The 17681-nt window shown below is 46.4% G+C and overlaps 2 protein-coding genes across 3 annotated transcripts in view; one reads left to right on the top strand and one right to left on the bottom strand.

The window, feature by feature from the left end:
- Positions 1-6465, top strand: part of SART1 (spliceosome associated factor 1, recruiter of U4/U6.U5 tri-snRNP) — a 41857-nt gene extending 35392 nt beyond the window's left edge. The window contains 4 exon segments of the mRNA XM_087702934.1: positions 1098-1233; positions 2074-2163; positions 4448-4569; positions 6226-6465. Of these exon segments, the coding sequence (XP_087559060.1) occupies positions 1098-1233; positions 2074-2163; positions 4448-4569; positions 6226-6244 (367 nt within the window). The 3' untranslated portion in view covers positions 6245-6465.
- A 2384-nt stretch (positions 6466-8849) lies between these two features.
- Positions 8850-17445, bottom strand: EIF1AD (eukaryotic translation initiation factor 1A domain containing). 2 transcript variants are annotated; one of them, XM_087702958.1, is made up of 7 exons: positions 17357-17445; positions 16075-16166; positions 14116-14278; positions 13252-13360; positions 13041-13149; positions 11568-11621; positions 8850-9511 (listed from the first exon to the last, which is right to left on the bottom strand). In XM_087702958.1, exons 3-7 carry the CDS (start codon positions 14200-14202, stop codon positions 9361-9363), a joined length of 510 nt encoding a protein of 169 aa, XP_087559084.1. In that variant the 5' UTR covers positions 14203-14278; positions 16075-16166; positions 17357-17445; the 3' UTR covers positions 8850-9360. The 2 variants fall into 2 exon arrangements, with proteins under 2 accessions (XP_087559084.1, XP_087559086.1); XM_087702960.1 differs by having other exon boundaries at positions 8850-9508.
- Between the last annotated feature and the right edge of the window lie 236 nt (positions 17446-17681).

Genomic DNA, 17681 nt, shown 5'->3' with positions numbered 1-17681 from the left:
CTAGTTTACTGTTTTTCTTTGAAATAAATATTCAAAAACATTATTGGTATCTATTTTTATTTTTGAAATTTACCGGTAGCTGCTGCATTTCCCACCCTAGGCTTATACTCGAGTCAATAATTTTTCCAGTTTTTTGTGGTAAAATTAGGTGCCTCGGCTTATATTCGGGTCGGCCTATACTCGAGTATATACGGTACTCTCTTTTATGTTCTACTTCTCGCTTTTATTGGCTGTATGTTTCTTATTCTTTTCTGTGGTTACTTTTGGGTGTCTAACCACCCTTGGCCAAATAACTGAATCAAAAGCTTAGTTTAGAGGGCAGAGATGGTTCTGGCTGGACCAGGAGTAGTAGTCCTTGACTTACAACCATTCACTTAGTGAACATTCAAAGTTACAACAGGAGTGAGTAAAGGGACTCACAGCTGGTCCTCACACTGAGATTGGATGCAGCATCTCCACAGTCTCATCGGATCAAAAGTTCAGGTGCTCGCAAACCGGCAGGTATTTAGGACGAGTTGCAGCATCCCGGGGTCACATGATTCATGAGGCTACTTCAGCTGACTGCAGTTCTGCAGTTCGGCTGTTCAAATCTCACCGGCTCAGGGTTGACTCAGCCTTCCATCCTTCCGAGGTGGGTAAAATGAGGACCCGGATTGTTGTTGGGGGCGATATGCTGACTCTGTAAACCGCTTAGAGAGGGCTGAAAGCCCTATAAAGCGGGATATAAGTCTAACTGCTATTGCTATTGCTATGATCACGTTTTGTGACCTTCCCAGCCAACTTCCGACAAGCAAAGTCAATGGGGGAAGCCCGATTCGTTTAATGGCCACATGACTCACCTGCAGCGGCTGACGTTAACAACATGGCAAACTAAGTTGTAAAACCAGGCGGGCCTCCTTTTACCCCCTTTGGTTAGCAACGGGAAGTTTCTTCCCAATTGTTGTACGTCGAGGACTATACCTGCGTTGTGTGTACAGAAATGAGAGGTGTATTATGTGTGTGGGGGGTGTGTGAATCCAGCATCTGCTCCCTCCTTTGGCTCAGCCAATGGAATTGCCAGGGAAGCTGAGACCGCTGCGTGTCGTCCCTCCCCCCAGGGCCATCGATGATAAATACAGCCGCCGGGAGGAATATCGGGGATTCACTCAGGACTTCAAGGAAAAAGACGGTTACAAGCCGGACGTGAAGATCGAATATGTGGACGAGACAGGACGCAAACTCACCCCCAAGGAGGTACTGGGAACCCCCCACCCCACCCCCAGGGGCCTTTTCCAAAGGGGGGTGGGCTTAACACTTCCCCCCCGCCCCCCAGGGCAGAACCTTTGCTGCTAATGCTGCTGTTGTCTTTGTTATTCCAAATGAATCCACTCTTATTGTAAGAATCAGATTTTTAAGATTTCGTGGATGCCTCTTTCAAAGATCAAAAATGGTTTGGAGCTGTCTGTCTTATTATTTGATTTTTATCTTGCCTTTATTACTTCACAACTAATTCAAGCTGGCAGAGATACCTAACACTGCTTCCCCCTGCCTATTTTCCATTCAAAACCAATCCAGTTGGTTGTACTGGAACTCACGTCTCCTGGTGATCGGCCCAAAATCACCCCGTTGACTTTCAAGAACTCACGACTCCTAGTGATTGGCCCAAAGTCATCCAGTTGGCTTTCATGCCTAAGGCAGGACTAGAACTCATGTCTCCTGGTTTCTAGCCCATTGCCTTGACCCTTAGAGCAGTGGCTCCCAAACTTGGCAACTTTAAGACTTGTGGACTTCAACTCCCAGAATTCTCCAGCCAGCTCTGCTGGCTGGAGAATTCTGGGAGTTGAAGTCCACAAGTCTTAGAGCTGGCTGGAGAATTCTGGGAGTTGAAGTCCACAAGTCTTAGAGCTGGCTGGAGAATTCTGGGAGTTGAAGTCCACAAGTCTTAAAGTTGCCAAGTTTGGGAACCACTGCCTTAGACCATAGTCACCACATCACTACGTAGACCAAAAGCCGCAGCCGCCTTCCTTTGCCTCAGTGCCCACCCTACTGCGTTGGAGTCTGTCTTCCTTTTAACCAGGTGTCTTTGTGTGCCAGGCCTTCCGCCAGCTGTCTCACCGCTTCCATGGCAAAGGTTCTGGGAAGATGAAGACTGAACGGCGCATGAAGAAACTGGACGAGGAAGCGGTGAGTGATGAGGGGGGCAGGGCAGGTGAAGTCTTCCTGTGGAGCAGCCGGTCTTCTCCATCCCTTCATCCAGACTCTTTCCATTTCCATTTATTGAATTTATAGGCCGCCCAATCCCGGAGGATTCCGGGCGGCTTACAGAAATAAGAAATATTAAAAAGTATTAAAACAAATAAGACACAACAAATTAAAAGAAACACAACATGCACTCAGTCTAAGCAGGGCTGGACTTCGATCAAGAGGTCAACAGCCCCAGGCCTGCTAGAAAAGCCAGGTTTTGATAGCTTTACGGAGTGGGTAGGGTCCGGATCTCTGGGGGTAGCTCATTCCATAGGGCCGGGGCAGCAACAGAGAAGGCCCTACTCCGAGGCGTCGCCAGCCAGCATTGTCCAGCTGATGGCACCTGGAGAAGGCCCATCCTGTGCGATCTTATCGGTCTTAGGGAGGTGTGCGGGAGAAGACGGTCTCGTAGATACCTCTCCAATTAGCAATAGCAATAGCAGTTAGACTTATATACCGCTTCATAGGGCTTTCAGCCCTCTCTAAGCGGTTTACAGAGTCAGCATATTTCCCCCAACAAGAATCCGGGTCCTCATTTTACCCACCTCGGAAGGATGGAAGGCTGAGTCAACCCTGAGCCACTGAGATTTGAACAGCCGAACTGCAGAACTGCAGTCAGCTGAAGTAGCCTGCAGTGCTGCATTTAACCACTGCGCCACCTCGGCTCTTTGAAGGTGGCTTTGACCCAGCTGCCCAAAAACGGCCAAGCCTCTGAAGTGAACTCAGAGATCCCTACAATGCACCATTTTGCGCAACTAAAGGTTACAGACACAAGAATGTAAATAGGATAGGGACCAATGTCTCGGCTATCACCCTCAAGAGCGTAGAACTCTTCAAACAGGCAGCATTTCAAAAGGAACGTTTCTTGGGAGATGGGGATAGCAAGAAGAATAGGCAGGATCTGAAGTTCCCGCTCAAAACCATTAAGTTAAACGTTCGTATGAAACCCCTCCCTTCTGCCCAGTCCGAAAGTGAGCCGGTCCACAGGTGTGAAGTTGTTGTGAGAACCTCCAGCTGAAAAGGGGATAAGGAGCTGTTCTCAGGTGCCAAAACAGCCCCAGGCTCCTCCCTCCCCATTCCCAGGAAGATACGTCAAAGTTTAAGGAAAGACCAGGAATAAAATCATGTCACCCAGGCCCCCCCACCCGCTGGAATGGCAGCGTCCCGATAGGGATCTATGAGGACCTGACAATTTCTCAGCTTTGGCAATTTTAAGACGCATGGCCTTCAAGTGCTAGATTTCTGGGAGTTGAAGTCCACGCATCTTAAAGCAGTGTTTCTCAACCTTGGCCACTTGAAGATGTCTGAACTTCAACTCCCAGAATTCCCCAGCCAGCGAAGGAGGAGAACGAAACCATGAGAAAGCCACTTCTCCTTCCCTGCGCACACGGATCCTCCTCGGTGCCAGGCTCAAACCCAGGAAGCCCCCCCTGGCCCTCGCTCGACAATGTCAACCCATGGTGGAAAGCCAAATGGGCTGCTGAAGGCCCAGGTGGGGGCAGTTACGGAGATGACCCTACACCAGTGTTTCTCAACTTTGGCAACTTGAAATGCTGGCTGGGGAATTCTGGGAGTTGAAGTCCAGACATCTTCAAGTTGCCAAAGTTGAGAAACACTGTCCTAGACACTGTTCAATGTTACGGCAGTATGGAAAAAGTGACGTGACCGAATGCTGGCTGTGGAATTCTGGGAGTTGAAGTCCAGACATCTTCAAGTGGCCAAGGTTGAGAAACACTGTCTTAAAGCATGCTGGCTGGGGAATTCTGGGAGTTGAAGTCCAGACATCTTCAAGTTGCCAAAGTTGAGAAACACTGTCCTAGACACTGTTCAATGTTACGGCAGTATGGAAAAAGTGACGTGACCGAATGCTGGCTGGGGAATTCTGGGAGTTGAAGTCCAGACATCTTCAAGTGGCCAAGGTTGAGAAACACTGTCTTAAAGCATGCTGGCTGGGGAATTCTGGGAGTTGAAGTCCAGACATCTTCAAGTGGCCAAGGTTGAGAAACACTGTCTTAAAGCAATGCTGGCCGGGGAATTCTGGGAGTCCAAGTCCTCACAGCTTGAAGGGTGAAGAAACCGTGATGCAAAGGGCACCAGGTCCACCCCTGAGGAGTTGAGAGCTCAGTCTGGAATCGTCCCTTAGGAAGGAGAATTTTTTACATCTTCCCGTGTTGCGTGCAGGGAATATCGGTTGCCATGCTCTCTCTCTCTCTCTGTTTTCCAGCTCTTGAAGAAGATGAGTTCCAGCGACACCCCGCTGGGGACGGTGGCTCTGCTGCAGGAGAAGCAGAAAGCCCAGAAGACGCCGTACATCGTGCTCAGTGGCAGTGGGAAGAGCATGAATGCGTAAGGATGCGCGGGGAGCACTTAGGAGAGGGGGTGGCTTTCATAGCTGGACACCAACTCCTGAGAAGAGAAGCAATGGTCTTCTCTGAAGTCAAAAATCATCAGATGGCTGGCTTGGCTGTTCCCCAATGTTCCTTCCTGCTTTTGTTGGGAGTGAAGCAGAGAATTATGGGGGAAAGACCATACCAAGTGGTGCTTATTCCTCCCTTAATTTGGTCATGGCCCCCTGCAGGAAAAGGAATTTGAGGGATATCTGTTTACATCTGAAATCTCTTCTAGTCATTCCTCTTAACTTGGCATCTCGAGAGCTTCACCCTTTCTACTCACCTTCTAAACCAGATTCTCCTAAATCTATGAGATTCTCACTGGTTGGTCCAACACCCCAGATGTGGTTCTAACAGCCCTGGAGAGGATGAAGTTCTAAACCAGAAGTTTTCAATCTTGGCAACTTTAAGACTGGTTGTCCCAAAGGGGCTTTTTTAGGATTTCCTTGTTTTTTCTTCTGAAGAGTTTTCGCTTCTCATCCAAGAAGCTTCTTCAGCTCTGACAGGATGGTGGGGAATGGAAGGATTTGTATTCCTTGCAGACAGCTGGTCATTTGCATCCTTTTAGAGCAGTGTTTCTCAACCTTGTCAACTTGAAGATGTCTGGACTTCAACTCCCAGATTTCCCCAGCCAGCGAATGCTGGCTGGGGAAATCTGGGAGTTGAAGTCCAGACATCTTCAAGTTGACAAGGTTGAGAAACACTGGTATAGGATCGCCTGCTTGAGCGAATGCTGGCTGGGGAAATCTGGGAGTTGAAGTCCAGACATCTTCAAGTTGACAAGGTTGAGAAACACTGGTATAGGATCGCCTGCTTGAGCGAATGCTGGCTGGGGAAATCTGGGAGTTGAAGTCCAGACATCTTCAAGTTGACAAGGTTGAGAAACACTGGTATAGGATCGCCTGCTTGAGCGAATGCTGGCTGGGGAAATCTGGGAGTTGAAGTCCAGACATCTTCAAGTTGACAAGGTTGAGAAATACTGGTATAGGATCGCCTGCTTGAGCGAATGCTGGCTGGGGAAATCTGGGAGTTGAAGTCCAGACATCTTCAAGTTGACAAGGTTGAGAAACACTGGTATAGGATCGCCTGCTTGAGCGAATGCTAGCTGGGGAAATCTAGGAGTTGAAGTCCAGACATCTTCAAGTTGACAAGGTTGAGAAACACTGTTTTAGAGGGTCATTGAGGCCACTTGGAGGTTTATCTGTGTCCTCAGGGTCCAAGTGGCCTCAACGACTCCCTCAAAGGATGCAAACGACCAGCTGTCTGCAAGGAGGATAAAACCTTCCATTCCCCACCATCCAGCCAGAATGGAAGAAGCTTCTTGGATGGGAAGCAAAACATCTTCAAAGAAAAAAACAGAAAGTCCAGTTGCTTCCTGAAAAAGCCCCAGGACCTGGATGACGATTGAGACATTCTACAGACTTTAAGGCTTACGGACTTCAACTCCCAGAATTCCCCAGTCAGCATGGAGTTGAAGTTACAAGTCTGAAAAATTGCAAACGTTGGGCCCTCCCGAGAATAACTCGACCAAAAGATCTTTCCCAGTTGGGTGGGTGGAGATGACTTTGGGGGCGTCTTCCACTAATTGTGCTTTCTCTCTCTCTCTCTCCAGAAACACCATCACGAAGTGAAGCACCAACTTCCTGTCGCTGGTGGGAAGGCTTTGGATGCCGTTCTCCTTGCGGGATGCGCGAGGATCGGCTCCGTCCGTTGCTCCGTTGGTGGGGCTCTTCCTTCCCCGGGCCTGCACTCACCGGCCTTCCGTGTATATAGTTGTGGAGCTGAGTTTTTCAGCAGCTTTTGTATCCCCGTGTGAAATCAAATTGCTGTAATAAAAATAGCCGAGACCTCATTCGTTGGAAGCCCTTTCTTTCTGCATTCAGCGGTGGAATAATTTTGAAGTTTTTGGGGTGCGGGAAAGAATAACGTATACTTCCAGAAAGCCACATCAATTTTAACAGCATCTGTACGATTATAGTCTGAAATATAACACTACAAACAGTGTATATCGTCTGTACTGTTGGTTGCAAGGAGGCAAATTGCTGAGAGGCAGATATTTTTCCCTTGTTTTCCTCCCCAAAATCTAAGTGCATCTTATATTCCGGAGCATCTTATACTCCGAAAAATACAGTAAGTCTTAAGTGCTATTGCTATTCTCTGCTACTTAAAATAATAGCACTTTTTAAAACAATAGCACGGGGCCTCTTCAGATTGTTTATTTTAAAAAGCTGCTTCATTTTGTTAAGTTGTCTAGAACAATAATAATAATAACAAAGCAGTCTTTAGAAAAATGAGTCTAATAATTTGAACATTCTAGAGGCCTTTATAGTTGTTGACTTAGCTCCTTGCAGCAAACAGCCTGATTAGCAGAAGAAAAATCTGCCAATTTGCCAGGTGGAGCAAACAGCAAGTTTCACTTTCACTTTCTCACAATCATCAGCTGTTTCAGGCTGCAGGGATTCCTATAGCTTATTGAAGCCTCCCCAAGCCCGTTTGCTGCAAGGAGGTAAATTGCTGGGAGGCAAAGGCCAAAGGGTTGGGGCCGGTGGATGGGTGGGGCTACATTCGGTGTATAAGACGCACCCAAAATTTCACCCTCTTAGGGGAAAAAGGTGCATCTTATACTCCGAAAAATACGGTATACATCGCTTCACTATGCTTTTACAGCCCTCTAAGCAGTTTAGTGTCAGCTTCTTGCCCCCAACAATCTGGGTCATTTCATCAACCTAAGAAGGCCAAGTCAACCTTCAGCCGGTGAGAATTGAACTCCTGGCAGTTGGCAGTCAGCCTGCAATTCTGTTGGGGGTGGGGGGAGGGCAATAGCAATAGCACTTAGATACCGCTTTGGGTGCTTTCCAGCCCCCTCTAAGCAGTTTACAGAGTCAGCCTCTTGCCCCCAACAATCTGGGTCCTCATTTTACCGACCTGGGAAGGCTGAGTTAACCTTGAGCTGGTTCAGGATCGAACTGCTGGCAGTGGGCAGTTAGCCTGCAATGCTTCATTCTAACCACTGCGCCACCTACGGCTCATATATTGAATGGACTTTTCCTACATGGTTAAAGAAGGAACTGCAGTTTTTTTTCTCCTGCTTGGCTTCCAGTGACTGGTTGGAGGGCTGAGTTACCCCAATTCCATGGCTGGTTTATCATGTGAAACCAGAAAACTGGGTTAATTGAATAAACTGATTCATATAACTCAGTGGTTCCCAAACTTGGCAACTTTAAGACTTGCGGACTTCAACTCCCAGAATTCTCCAGCCAGCTCTGCAGAGCTGGCTGGAGAATTCTGGGAGTTGAAGTCCACAAGTCTTAAAGTTGCCAAGTTTGGGAACCACTGATATAACTGAATTAGCATCCAATCGTGCTTCAAAGATGCACCACTCCACGCATTAAATGGGTTTATGTTGTGGCCCAGCAGGATCCGTTTGAGCTGCTGATGGACTCGGATAGCGAGGAACCCTATGGAAGATGTGGAGGACCCTGGACAGGGTTCAGACTAGGCTGGTTGGCCACCAGGAGGCACCTGTGGCATGGAGCAGTGGGGAAGATCAAAGCCAGCTTGTTCCTGACTCCAGGCAAAGGAGGGCGGAGAAACGGCAGCAGCAGCTGCAGAAGCAAACTCAAGAGCTAACCAAGCCCAGGTGGTTGTGGCTTGGCCCCTCCCGAGAGTATATAAGTGAGAAAATGGGATGGGTCATTTTGCAGGACACAACCGTACGTAACAGTCTTGAGGAACTCTGGTCTGGTCTGTTTCGTATTTCCGTTCTGTTTGGTTTGGGTTGCTGCCAACCCTTCTTGCATGAGAGTGTCTGTCTGGGCTTTCAGCCAACGGAGTTGTAATTCCTGTGATTAAAGAGTGGCAAATAGCCAAGCCTGTGTCTGCGTTACTCACAGGCCGGGGAGGGGGTGGTCAGAACAGGTTTATATACAGGGTCCTTGGTGCTCTCTGAGATTGGTAGTTTTCTTACAGACGTTTCATTACCCAATTACGTAATGTCATCAGTGCTGGAGACGGATAATGAAACTTTTGCAAGAAAACACCAAGCTGAGAGAGGACCAAGGAGGCCAAAATTCAGCCTATGAGCTTTGTATTCTAGTGGTTAGAAATGTCTTTCTCTCTTTCCCTCCTCCCCTCTCTCTCTTTCACACACACACACACACAGAGTAAATTACAATTGCCATATTGTGCTTAAAGTTCCATATGACCAGGACTCATAGATTTCCTTGCTCACTGCAATTTGAAGTAGGCTTTTTATTAAATAAAGGCAAGAGAAATGGAGAGAATTCAGAGTTACGGGCAAGATACCCAGTTAAGAGAGGACCGAACAAAAGAACAGCTTCCTCTCCTTAATCTGCAACGGGTTGTTGGAACGTTCACACGGCTGCCTCCACGAACTTAAAAACCGAAGCCTTCAAACCCCGAACAGGAAAACTGCAGCCCCAAAACGGGCCCCAAGAGTCTAGAATTGGGGGCGGGGGGCGGGGGGGCAGCCCTTTTAACTGGGGGAATTGCAGCAGCCCATTCTCAAACACCCTGAGAAGAAGAATGCAAAAGAAATAAAAATGAACCCAAGAGTTTCAACTATGCCTCTTCTGATGATCTTGTCACCTGGTAGTCCTTTGAGAGGCTGAGTTGGGGCGCCTGAACCCCTAAAGTAAGGGTCGCCACACATGGCAATTTTAAGACGTGCGGACTTCAACTCCCAGAACTCCCCAGCCAGTCTGGCTCCGCTCCATAAATCGGGTGGTCATTTCTCTTCTTCCTCGGAGTCGCTGCTCTCCTCGCTCTCCATAAAGTCGTACGTTATTCGGTTGGTGTTCACAAACAGATCAGTATCGTCATCTTCAGAATCCTCTTCCCCGGAAGACTGAGGGGTGCTTTGTACCCCCTCTCTACTACTAAAAAAAATGTAAATAAAAAGTAAGGTTTTTTGGGAGGGGGGGGGAAAGCTTCAAACATTCCATCTCAATTATTTCTATCACACTTTTAAAGTGAGCTCAGCGGCATCCAATTATAATTCAGGGCGAAAGATTTTAAATGTCCCATCTTAAAGCAAGCCATATTAACAAACATTTTAGCATGCTGGTGCAGGGATGGGAAACCTTTTCGTGTCAGCACTCCTTCATTGAGTAATTAGAAAAGAAAACCACAAGACTCCATGGATAGAAATCAAGTGTACTTTTACTAATTATTATTATTATTATTTATTTATTTGTCTTGTATGCCGCCCACTCCCGGAGGACTCCGGCCGGCTCACAAAAGACAAGGGAAAGGGGGGAACAAGACAAAGACAACATATTAAAAACAAAACCAACATTCACAATTACTATGGAGGTAGATGCTTCTCAGCCCCCCCCCCCCCCCCCCCGCCCAGCCTGCTGGAACAGCCAGGACTTGGTGGCTTTGCGGAAGGCCGGGAGGGTAGTAAGGATCCGGATCTCAACAGGGAGCTCATTCCAGAGGGATTATAATTATAAATGATCAGAAGCGTAGCAAAGCGAAGACTGATTATTTAGGCGCGAAAGCGAGTGATATATAAAATAACCCATTCCCCACCCCTTGGCATCCCAGTTGCAGTCCAATCATAATTCTCCCAAGGGTCAGGTGTGAGATAACTTCGAAAGGCATCACCAAGATGGAATGTCGGTGCCGTTGGCCTTGACGGGAACCAAGGTGGCGCAGTGGTTAAATGCAGCACTGCAGGCTACTGCTAGATCAGCAGGTCAGCGGTTCAAATCTCACCGGCCCAGGGTTGACTCAGCCTTCCATCCTTCCAAGGTGGGTAAAATGAGGACCCAGATTGTTGGGGGCAATATGCTGACTCTCTGTAAACCGCTTAGAGAGGCCTGAAAGGCCTATGAAGCGGTATATAAGTCTACTGCTATTGCTATTGCTATTGCTACCTCCTCCGCATGTGCAGTCCGACAGGCAGCAGAACTCCAGAATCTTCCTCCAGCACAATTAGTAGTCCCCTCCCAAATACCATGCCCCCCCTCCCCCTTTCAATGGCAGCCGAAGCAGCAGCAAAGCAGAGGCTGACAGCGGGCATGCCTAGTTTTGCCCTGTTTTACTCTGTTTTCAGGCCGGCACTCCAGCACCTGCAAAGACCCCCTGCCAGCGGGCATGCTGTCTTTGGCCCACCAAAACGCCCAAAAAACAGGCATGCGCGCACTGGCCAGCTGGTCTTCGGGGTTTCTGGCGCACGTACATGGTTTGGGCACTGAATGCTGAAAAGATTCTCCATCGCTGCCCGATACCATTTCAGACAAATCCCTGAAACGCGCCATTTGCACAAATGCATTCCGGAAACCAGAAGGGCAGCTGGCGATGCCCATTCCGAGGTGCCCCACAGCTCAGGCAGTGAAGGATAAAGAGAAATGGCAGAATAGCAAAACTACTTGAGATTATGATGATTATAATAATTAAGCTTAAGATCATACCAATCAGAAATCCACCCATGGAGTTTCTAAAACAGTGTTTCTCAACCTTGTCAACTTGAAGCTGTCTGGACTTCAACTCCCAGAATTCCCCAGCCAGCATTTGAAATCGCTTCATTGCTCTAAATCCTAAAGCCACCTCCTGAATCCTGCAGTGACTTTTTTCACAATCTTAGCATAAAATATTGATAATTTTCAGCATTTTCTTCCCTTCTGGGCAAGTGCCGTTCCCACTTGTCCAAGGTCTCCCATTTTATTTATTTATTGGAGTTTTCATCCTGCCTTTATTACATGATAAGTAACCCAAAGCCATCAACATGCAATCCTTCCTTCCTCCTGTTTTCCACGTAACAACAACCCCGTGAGGTGGGTTGGGCTGTGAAAGAGACTGGACCAAAGTCATCTGGCCAGCTTTCATGGCTAAGCCGGGACTAGAACTCCCTGTCTCCTAGAGTCTAGACCACCATATTAACCACGGCCCCTAACTAGCTCTCATCCCCATCTTGTTCCCCTTTACCTTTCTTTAGTCTTGCTTTGAGTTCCTTTCACATCTCCCAAGAAGGCGTCAGGCCTGCAGGGGGGAAAAATATATGAAGTCTCCACATAAATGTGGTAGGACGGTTTGTAGAAATTACTTCAACCTTCAGAATTTCCACGTCCCAAACTGGGAAGCTGCAGTGAAGATCCTTTATATTCTTTTTATTTAAGGTTTCCTGCGTAGCCGAGGCTTCGACTAGAAGGCCTAGAGAAAAACTGTACGTCTCTCCAGGCTGGACTGAGTTAAAAAAACTGAACTCTTCCAGTCAGAGGAAGCGTGGTCAACAATTTCATAACTCAGTCTCTAGGCTAATGGACAAACTTCACCCATGCTTGGATTCTCCAAGCAGCGCACAGGAAAACAGATCCTTCCACTAAAACAAAGATGCTATAAGGAAAAGGGGCACCCCAAGAGCTGTTAGGGGTGTCTTATCCCCACAGTGTTTGTTTCCAGAGAGTAAGTCATCTGTGTACCAAGCTTGGTTGAAATTGCTCAAGGAGTTCCAGAGTTATGCTGGAACATACATACATACACACACACAACCATTTTATATTATATACATATACATATACACATATACGTCAAAACGTCGGCAAGATATTCTCTATCTTACACGGGAAAAGACCCGAATACGCCAAGACCTGCATACCAGTACCCACGAAAATCTACGAAAACAAAGATAGATAGATAGATAGATAGATAGATAGATAGATAGATAGATAGATAGATAGATAGACAGACACAGACAGACAGACAGACAGACAGACAGACAGATATAGATAGAGATTAGATAGATAGATAGATAGATAGATAGATAGATAGATAGATAGATAGATAGATAGATAGATAGATACAGATAGATAGATGATAGATAGATAGATAGATAGATAGATAGATAGATAGATAGATAGATAGATAGATAAATAAATACAGATAGATGATAGTTAGATAAAGAGAGATCGATAGATATAGGATAGACAGACAGATAGATGATAGATATAGAGATATAGATAGAGATATAGATAGATAGATAGATAGATAGATAGATAGATAGATAGATAGATAGATAGATAGATAGATGATAAAGAGAGATAGAGAGATAGATATATAGAGGTATATAGACAGACGATAGATATAGATATAGAGATTAGATAGATAGAGAGAGAGAGAGAGAAGAGATAGATAGAGATAGATAGAGATATAGAGATATATAGACAGATAGACGATAGATATAGATATAGAGATTAGATAGATAGATAGAGAGAGAGAGAGAGAGAGACAGAGAGAGAGATGATAGATAGATAGATAGATAGATAGATAGATAGATAGATAGATAGATAGATAGATAGATAGATAGATAGATAGATGATAGATAGATATAGATTAAATTGATATGCTGCCCATCTCTTCAATAAGGCAACTCTGGGAGTCTTAGAAAACATAGCTACTCACCAGTATCCTTCCTTCTTAAGGTACTGAACGTGGTCCTTGTAAAGGACAAAACTGATTTCTGCTTTTACTTTCTCCCCTTCTTCAATGGGATCAACCAGTAAGAAATCTCCTGGAAGGAGGGAAGGAGGAAAGACAGCTGTGACAGGGAAGCGGGAAAACAAGGAGGTCCATTTTCCCTCCTGCAAATGCAAGGACCCCCCCAGCCACTCACCTCTCTTGATCCAGATGTTCTTACGGAACTTGTTGGGCATGCTGACCAGGAACCGTGCCCCTTCAGGGGTCTCCACTTCATGGAGGTTGTTTCCTGGGGTCCCGAGCACCTGGAGGGACAGGGCAAACTGGCTTGTGGCTGTTCGCATGGCACCTTGAGACCCAGCTAGACCAGTTGTTCCCAAACTTGGCAACTTTAAGACTTGTGGACTTCAACTCCCAGAATTCTCCAGCCAGCTCTGTCCACAAGTCTTAAAGTTGCCAAGTTTGGGAACCACTGAGCTAGACCAATGACAGCGAATCTATGACACAGTGTCGGGCGACACCCTGGCATTCAAAAACACCAGGCGGCAACTGTCCTCGAAAGCGCACCCAATTCTCGCAAAATTTCTAGAGACCATGGGAAAATCTAGTCGGCTCTTATGCAGCCACTAGACCAGGGTGTGTGTGTGTGTGTCAAACTCAAATTCATTGAGGGCCGCATCAGGGTTGTGTTTCACCTTGGGGGGGGGGGGGGGTTGTGTCTGGTCAGAGTGGGCATGGCCAGCTCAATGTCACTTGTGTCCGGGGCCCCTGTGGCAGCCCGAGGGCTCTGCCAGCGAAAACAGGCTCCCAAGCTCCGTTTTCTGCTGCGACAGCCTCCTGCAACCGTCCGCCAGTGAAAGCAGAGCCCGGGAGAGCTTCCCGCAGCCCTCCCAAGCTCCATTTTTGCTGGCAGAGGCACCGTGGGCCAGTTCTTCTTCAGGTCTAACCACCAATCAGGCCACATCCAACTCCCGGGCCTTGAGTTTCACACCCCTCCTCTAGACACTGGTTGTCTACATAAAGAGATTCAGGCTAACTAGGTTAGGTTAACCAGCCTCACCCGGACAATCTGCTGCCTCTCGGAAGGAACCACATATTCCCCTAGCACCTCCTTGACCACGTGTTTGCGTTTGGTCGCCTGCGACATGATGCTCTGTTAGCCACCGTAAAGAGTTTCTGTGCCGAGATGAATTGCTTCCAGGATGCGTCCACAATGTTGAAGGCTGCAAGAAGCCATTAAAAAATTGACTTTCGAAAGGGAGAAAGGAAACTCCTTACTACGGGGATTAACAGAGTTAGAAGGGACCTTGTAGGTCATCTATTCCAACCCACTGCCCAAGCAGGAGACCCTACACCATCCCCCGACAAATGTCCAATGTCCAATCTCCCCTTGAAAGCCTCCAGAGATGAAACCCCCACAACTTTTTATTTTTCCATTTTCACAACGTATAAACACATGTATCCTATTACATGGCCAACATTGTATTGTATTATTAAATATTTACATCGATTCATCTTACCATCAACTCCCAAAACACAATTATTGGCTCTTCTGCTCTCCATACACCATATCTGTACCTTATCCATCACTTCCTTCTTCCTCTCTCCTCCCCCTCCCTACCTCCTTTCTTCCCTCTGTCATCTTTCTCTTCTCTACTTCCCCTTCCTCTCTCCTTCTCCTCTCTCCACTCGTCCTTTCTCTCCTCCTCTTCCTTCCCCTGCCCTCTCTCCCATCCCTTTCTTCTTCCCTTACCTCTCCTCTCTACTTCACACCGTTCATGTCAATTACTTGGTGTATTTCAACTTCTGAGCGAGCTCCATTTTATGTTGATGGTATTTATAATTCCTTTTCAATATACATATTTCATTTTAGCATCCTTTCTTGGAAAAAAAAATAGAACAAAAAGTAGATAGTCATTGTACTTTCAAGCCCCTCCCCCCCCTGCAGCCTAATTTTCGTCGAGATGTAGACCTGGTTACAATTCCTAACTATTCTCATCATTATCTTTATATAATTATACATCCTTACGCACCCCCAACTTGTGATTCTCTTAAAATCATAATAATTTCCCATTGTAGGTATATTTCATGTTCCCTCTCTATTTTTCTGTCACTTGGATCAAATTATCCTAAAATTGTCTATAAATGACACAGCACGCTGTTCAATGTTTATTACGATTCCCTTAATCTATTATGTAAAGGAGAACAAGCAGTAAACATCTCGCTTTGTTCATCATCTTAAAATTTAAACTCCCACAACTTCTGAAGGCAAGTTAGTTATTTGGACACTTGACCTGCAGACAGCCCACTACCCACATTGGGCAAGGCCAGGGCAAAAAATTCAAAATGCTTTAATTAAACTACAGTCACGCTAAAAGGCAGTTAATATGGTTTCCTCCATTGAAAAATGATAATAATGTGTAAGTTGGTGGCAACCTTTAGAGCAACGAACACTTTCAGTTGGGGTTTTTTTTGGCGCTTAGAGGCAAGGGGTTCTGCCCTCTATTTGTCAGGTGTAAAGGATCATGGCCAAATGTTAAGTCGAAGCAAAGATTTATTCAAACCTATATTTAAAAAAAAAAAAAAATGAACAAAGACAGGTAGTCCTCGACATACAACAGTTCAGTTAGTGATATTCGAAGCTACAGTGAAAAAAGTGCCTGAGGACCATTTCCCACACTTCTGACTATAGCAGTATCTCGGTGGCCACATGATCAGCATTTGAATATTTGACCACTGACTCATATTTATGAGTGTCCTGGGGTCACGTGACCCCCCCCCCTTTTGTGACCTTCTGACAAGCAAAGTCAATGGGGAAACCAGGTTCACTTAACAACCATGTGACTAACGTAACCACAGCAGTGATTCAGTTAACAACGGCGTCAGGAAAGGTCATAAAATGGGGCAGAATTCTCTTAACAGCCGTCTCGCTTAGCAAAAAAATTTAGGGGTCAATTACGGTTGTAAGTCGAGGGCCACCTGTAGACACCCCTTCAGTTTGGAGAGTCAAGAGACAGACCTGTTTCCAGGACCAGCCAACGTCGTTGCAGATGAAAGAGTGTGGATCCAGTGCTGATTTCGCTCCTTGGTTCATTCACACTTCTGAAGGAGCTGGGAGATGGGCATGAAGAGGAAATTATTTACATTCAGATATGTTATTCCACATCACCATTATTATTATTATTATTATTATTATTATTATTATTATTATTATTATTATTATTATTATTATTATTATACAATTGTATCACAGCGGCCAGTTGTTTCGCCAGATTTGGCATTGGTTACTAGTCGGGCCCCACCCAGGGGCCTAGGACGTTGTAACGTATTTTTGTAATATGCGTGCAGATCCAAGCAGTGCGGCTTTTTGCATTTGACTGGTGGTGATTTTGTCCATTTTTAACTGTTTTAAATGTAATTCCAGTGCTTTTGGAACAGCACCCAGTGTGCCAATTACCACTGGAATTATCACTACTGGTTTGTGCCATAGTCGTTGAATTTCGATTTTTAAGTCCTGGTATCTTGCGATTTTTTCATGTTCCTTCTCGGCGACCCTGCTATCATTATTATTATTATTATTATTTTGTACCAGTTTTGCATAAGCTGACAGTACAGGAATACAACAAAGAAAGGATTAACAAATGAATTGAACTGAACATTTTATTTGGCCAAGTGTGTTTAGATGCACAAGGAATTTGTCTCAGCTACAAAAGCACTCAGTGTGCATGGAAAGAAAATGATGATGATGATGATGATGATGATGATGATGATGATAACAGGTTGATACCCAGGACGCTAACAGCAACCAGTATCAACCATTAGCACCAGTCAACGGTATTTGTGATGCATCTTTAAATGTTCACTTGACTGAGTTTCATGCTTAATGAATAATAATACCAATAAGAGAAGTAAGAAAGATAATAATACTACAGCCACTCTAATAAATAATTAACAAATTAATAACAAATTAGGAAATAACAAATTAAACATTAAGTTAGGATTAGAATTTGTTAACAAAGAATAACAACAGCAAAGGAGGACAAGGGCACGGGAAGAGGGCGAGCTCCCCTCCCTCAGGGTCCTGGCCACCCGGACTCTTCTAACCCGACTCCAAACAGGCCGCATATCAAGTAGCAGCGAGTCCCGCAGGCACAGCGGAAGACCCCTTCCCCATATTCCGAGCCCGCCCAGGGCTCCCCGGCTTCCAAACCGGCTCAAGGGCGGCCAACAGCCTTCCGGACTCCCACCCGAAATACACGCCCCCCCCTCCGAGCCCCCCGGCCCGGCTCTGCCCGCCAGACCTGCTCGGGGACAACAGCCTCGCGTCTCCTACGAAACGAGGGAAGTGTGACTTCCGGCTTCCGTTTCTGAGGGACCTACTTCCGGGTACGGTGGCTTAATCGGTCCCGACGGCCGCAGGGCTGCAGAGCGAGTCGTTCCGCTTCGGTTGGAGGACGCCAGGGAGGCTAAGCCGGTTGCTAATCGGTGTCGCTGGGGGTCTGGGTGGGAGGAGAGTTGCAGTTATGCAATGGTCCTTTCTGAGGTGGCTGCCCAGAGCCTTGGAGGCTGTGTCCCTGGGACGCTTTAAGAGGGGAGGACTTCAACTCCCAGAGTTCCCGGCCATCC

The sequence above is a fragment of the Thamnophis sirtalis genome, unplaced genomic scaffold (assembly GCF_051295495.1).
Source record: "Thamnophis sirtalis isolate CommonGarterSnake01/CBP01778 unplaced genomic scaffold, rThaSir2_p1.2 scaffold_18, whole genome shotgun sequence".
NCBI lineage: Eukaryota > Metazoa > Chordata > Lepidosauria > Squamata > Natricidae > Thamnophis > Thamnophis sirtalis.
Note: the sequence above shows the minus strand (reverse complement) of the source record. Positions and strands in the feature narration are given on the sequence as shown.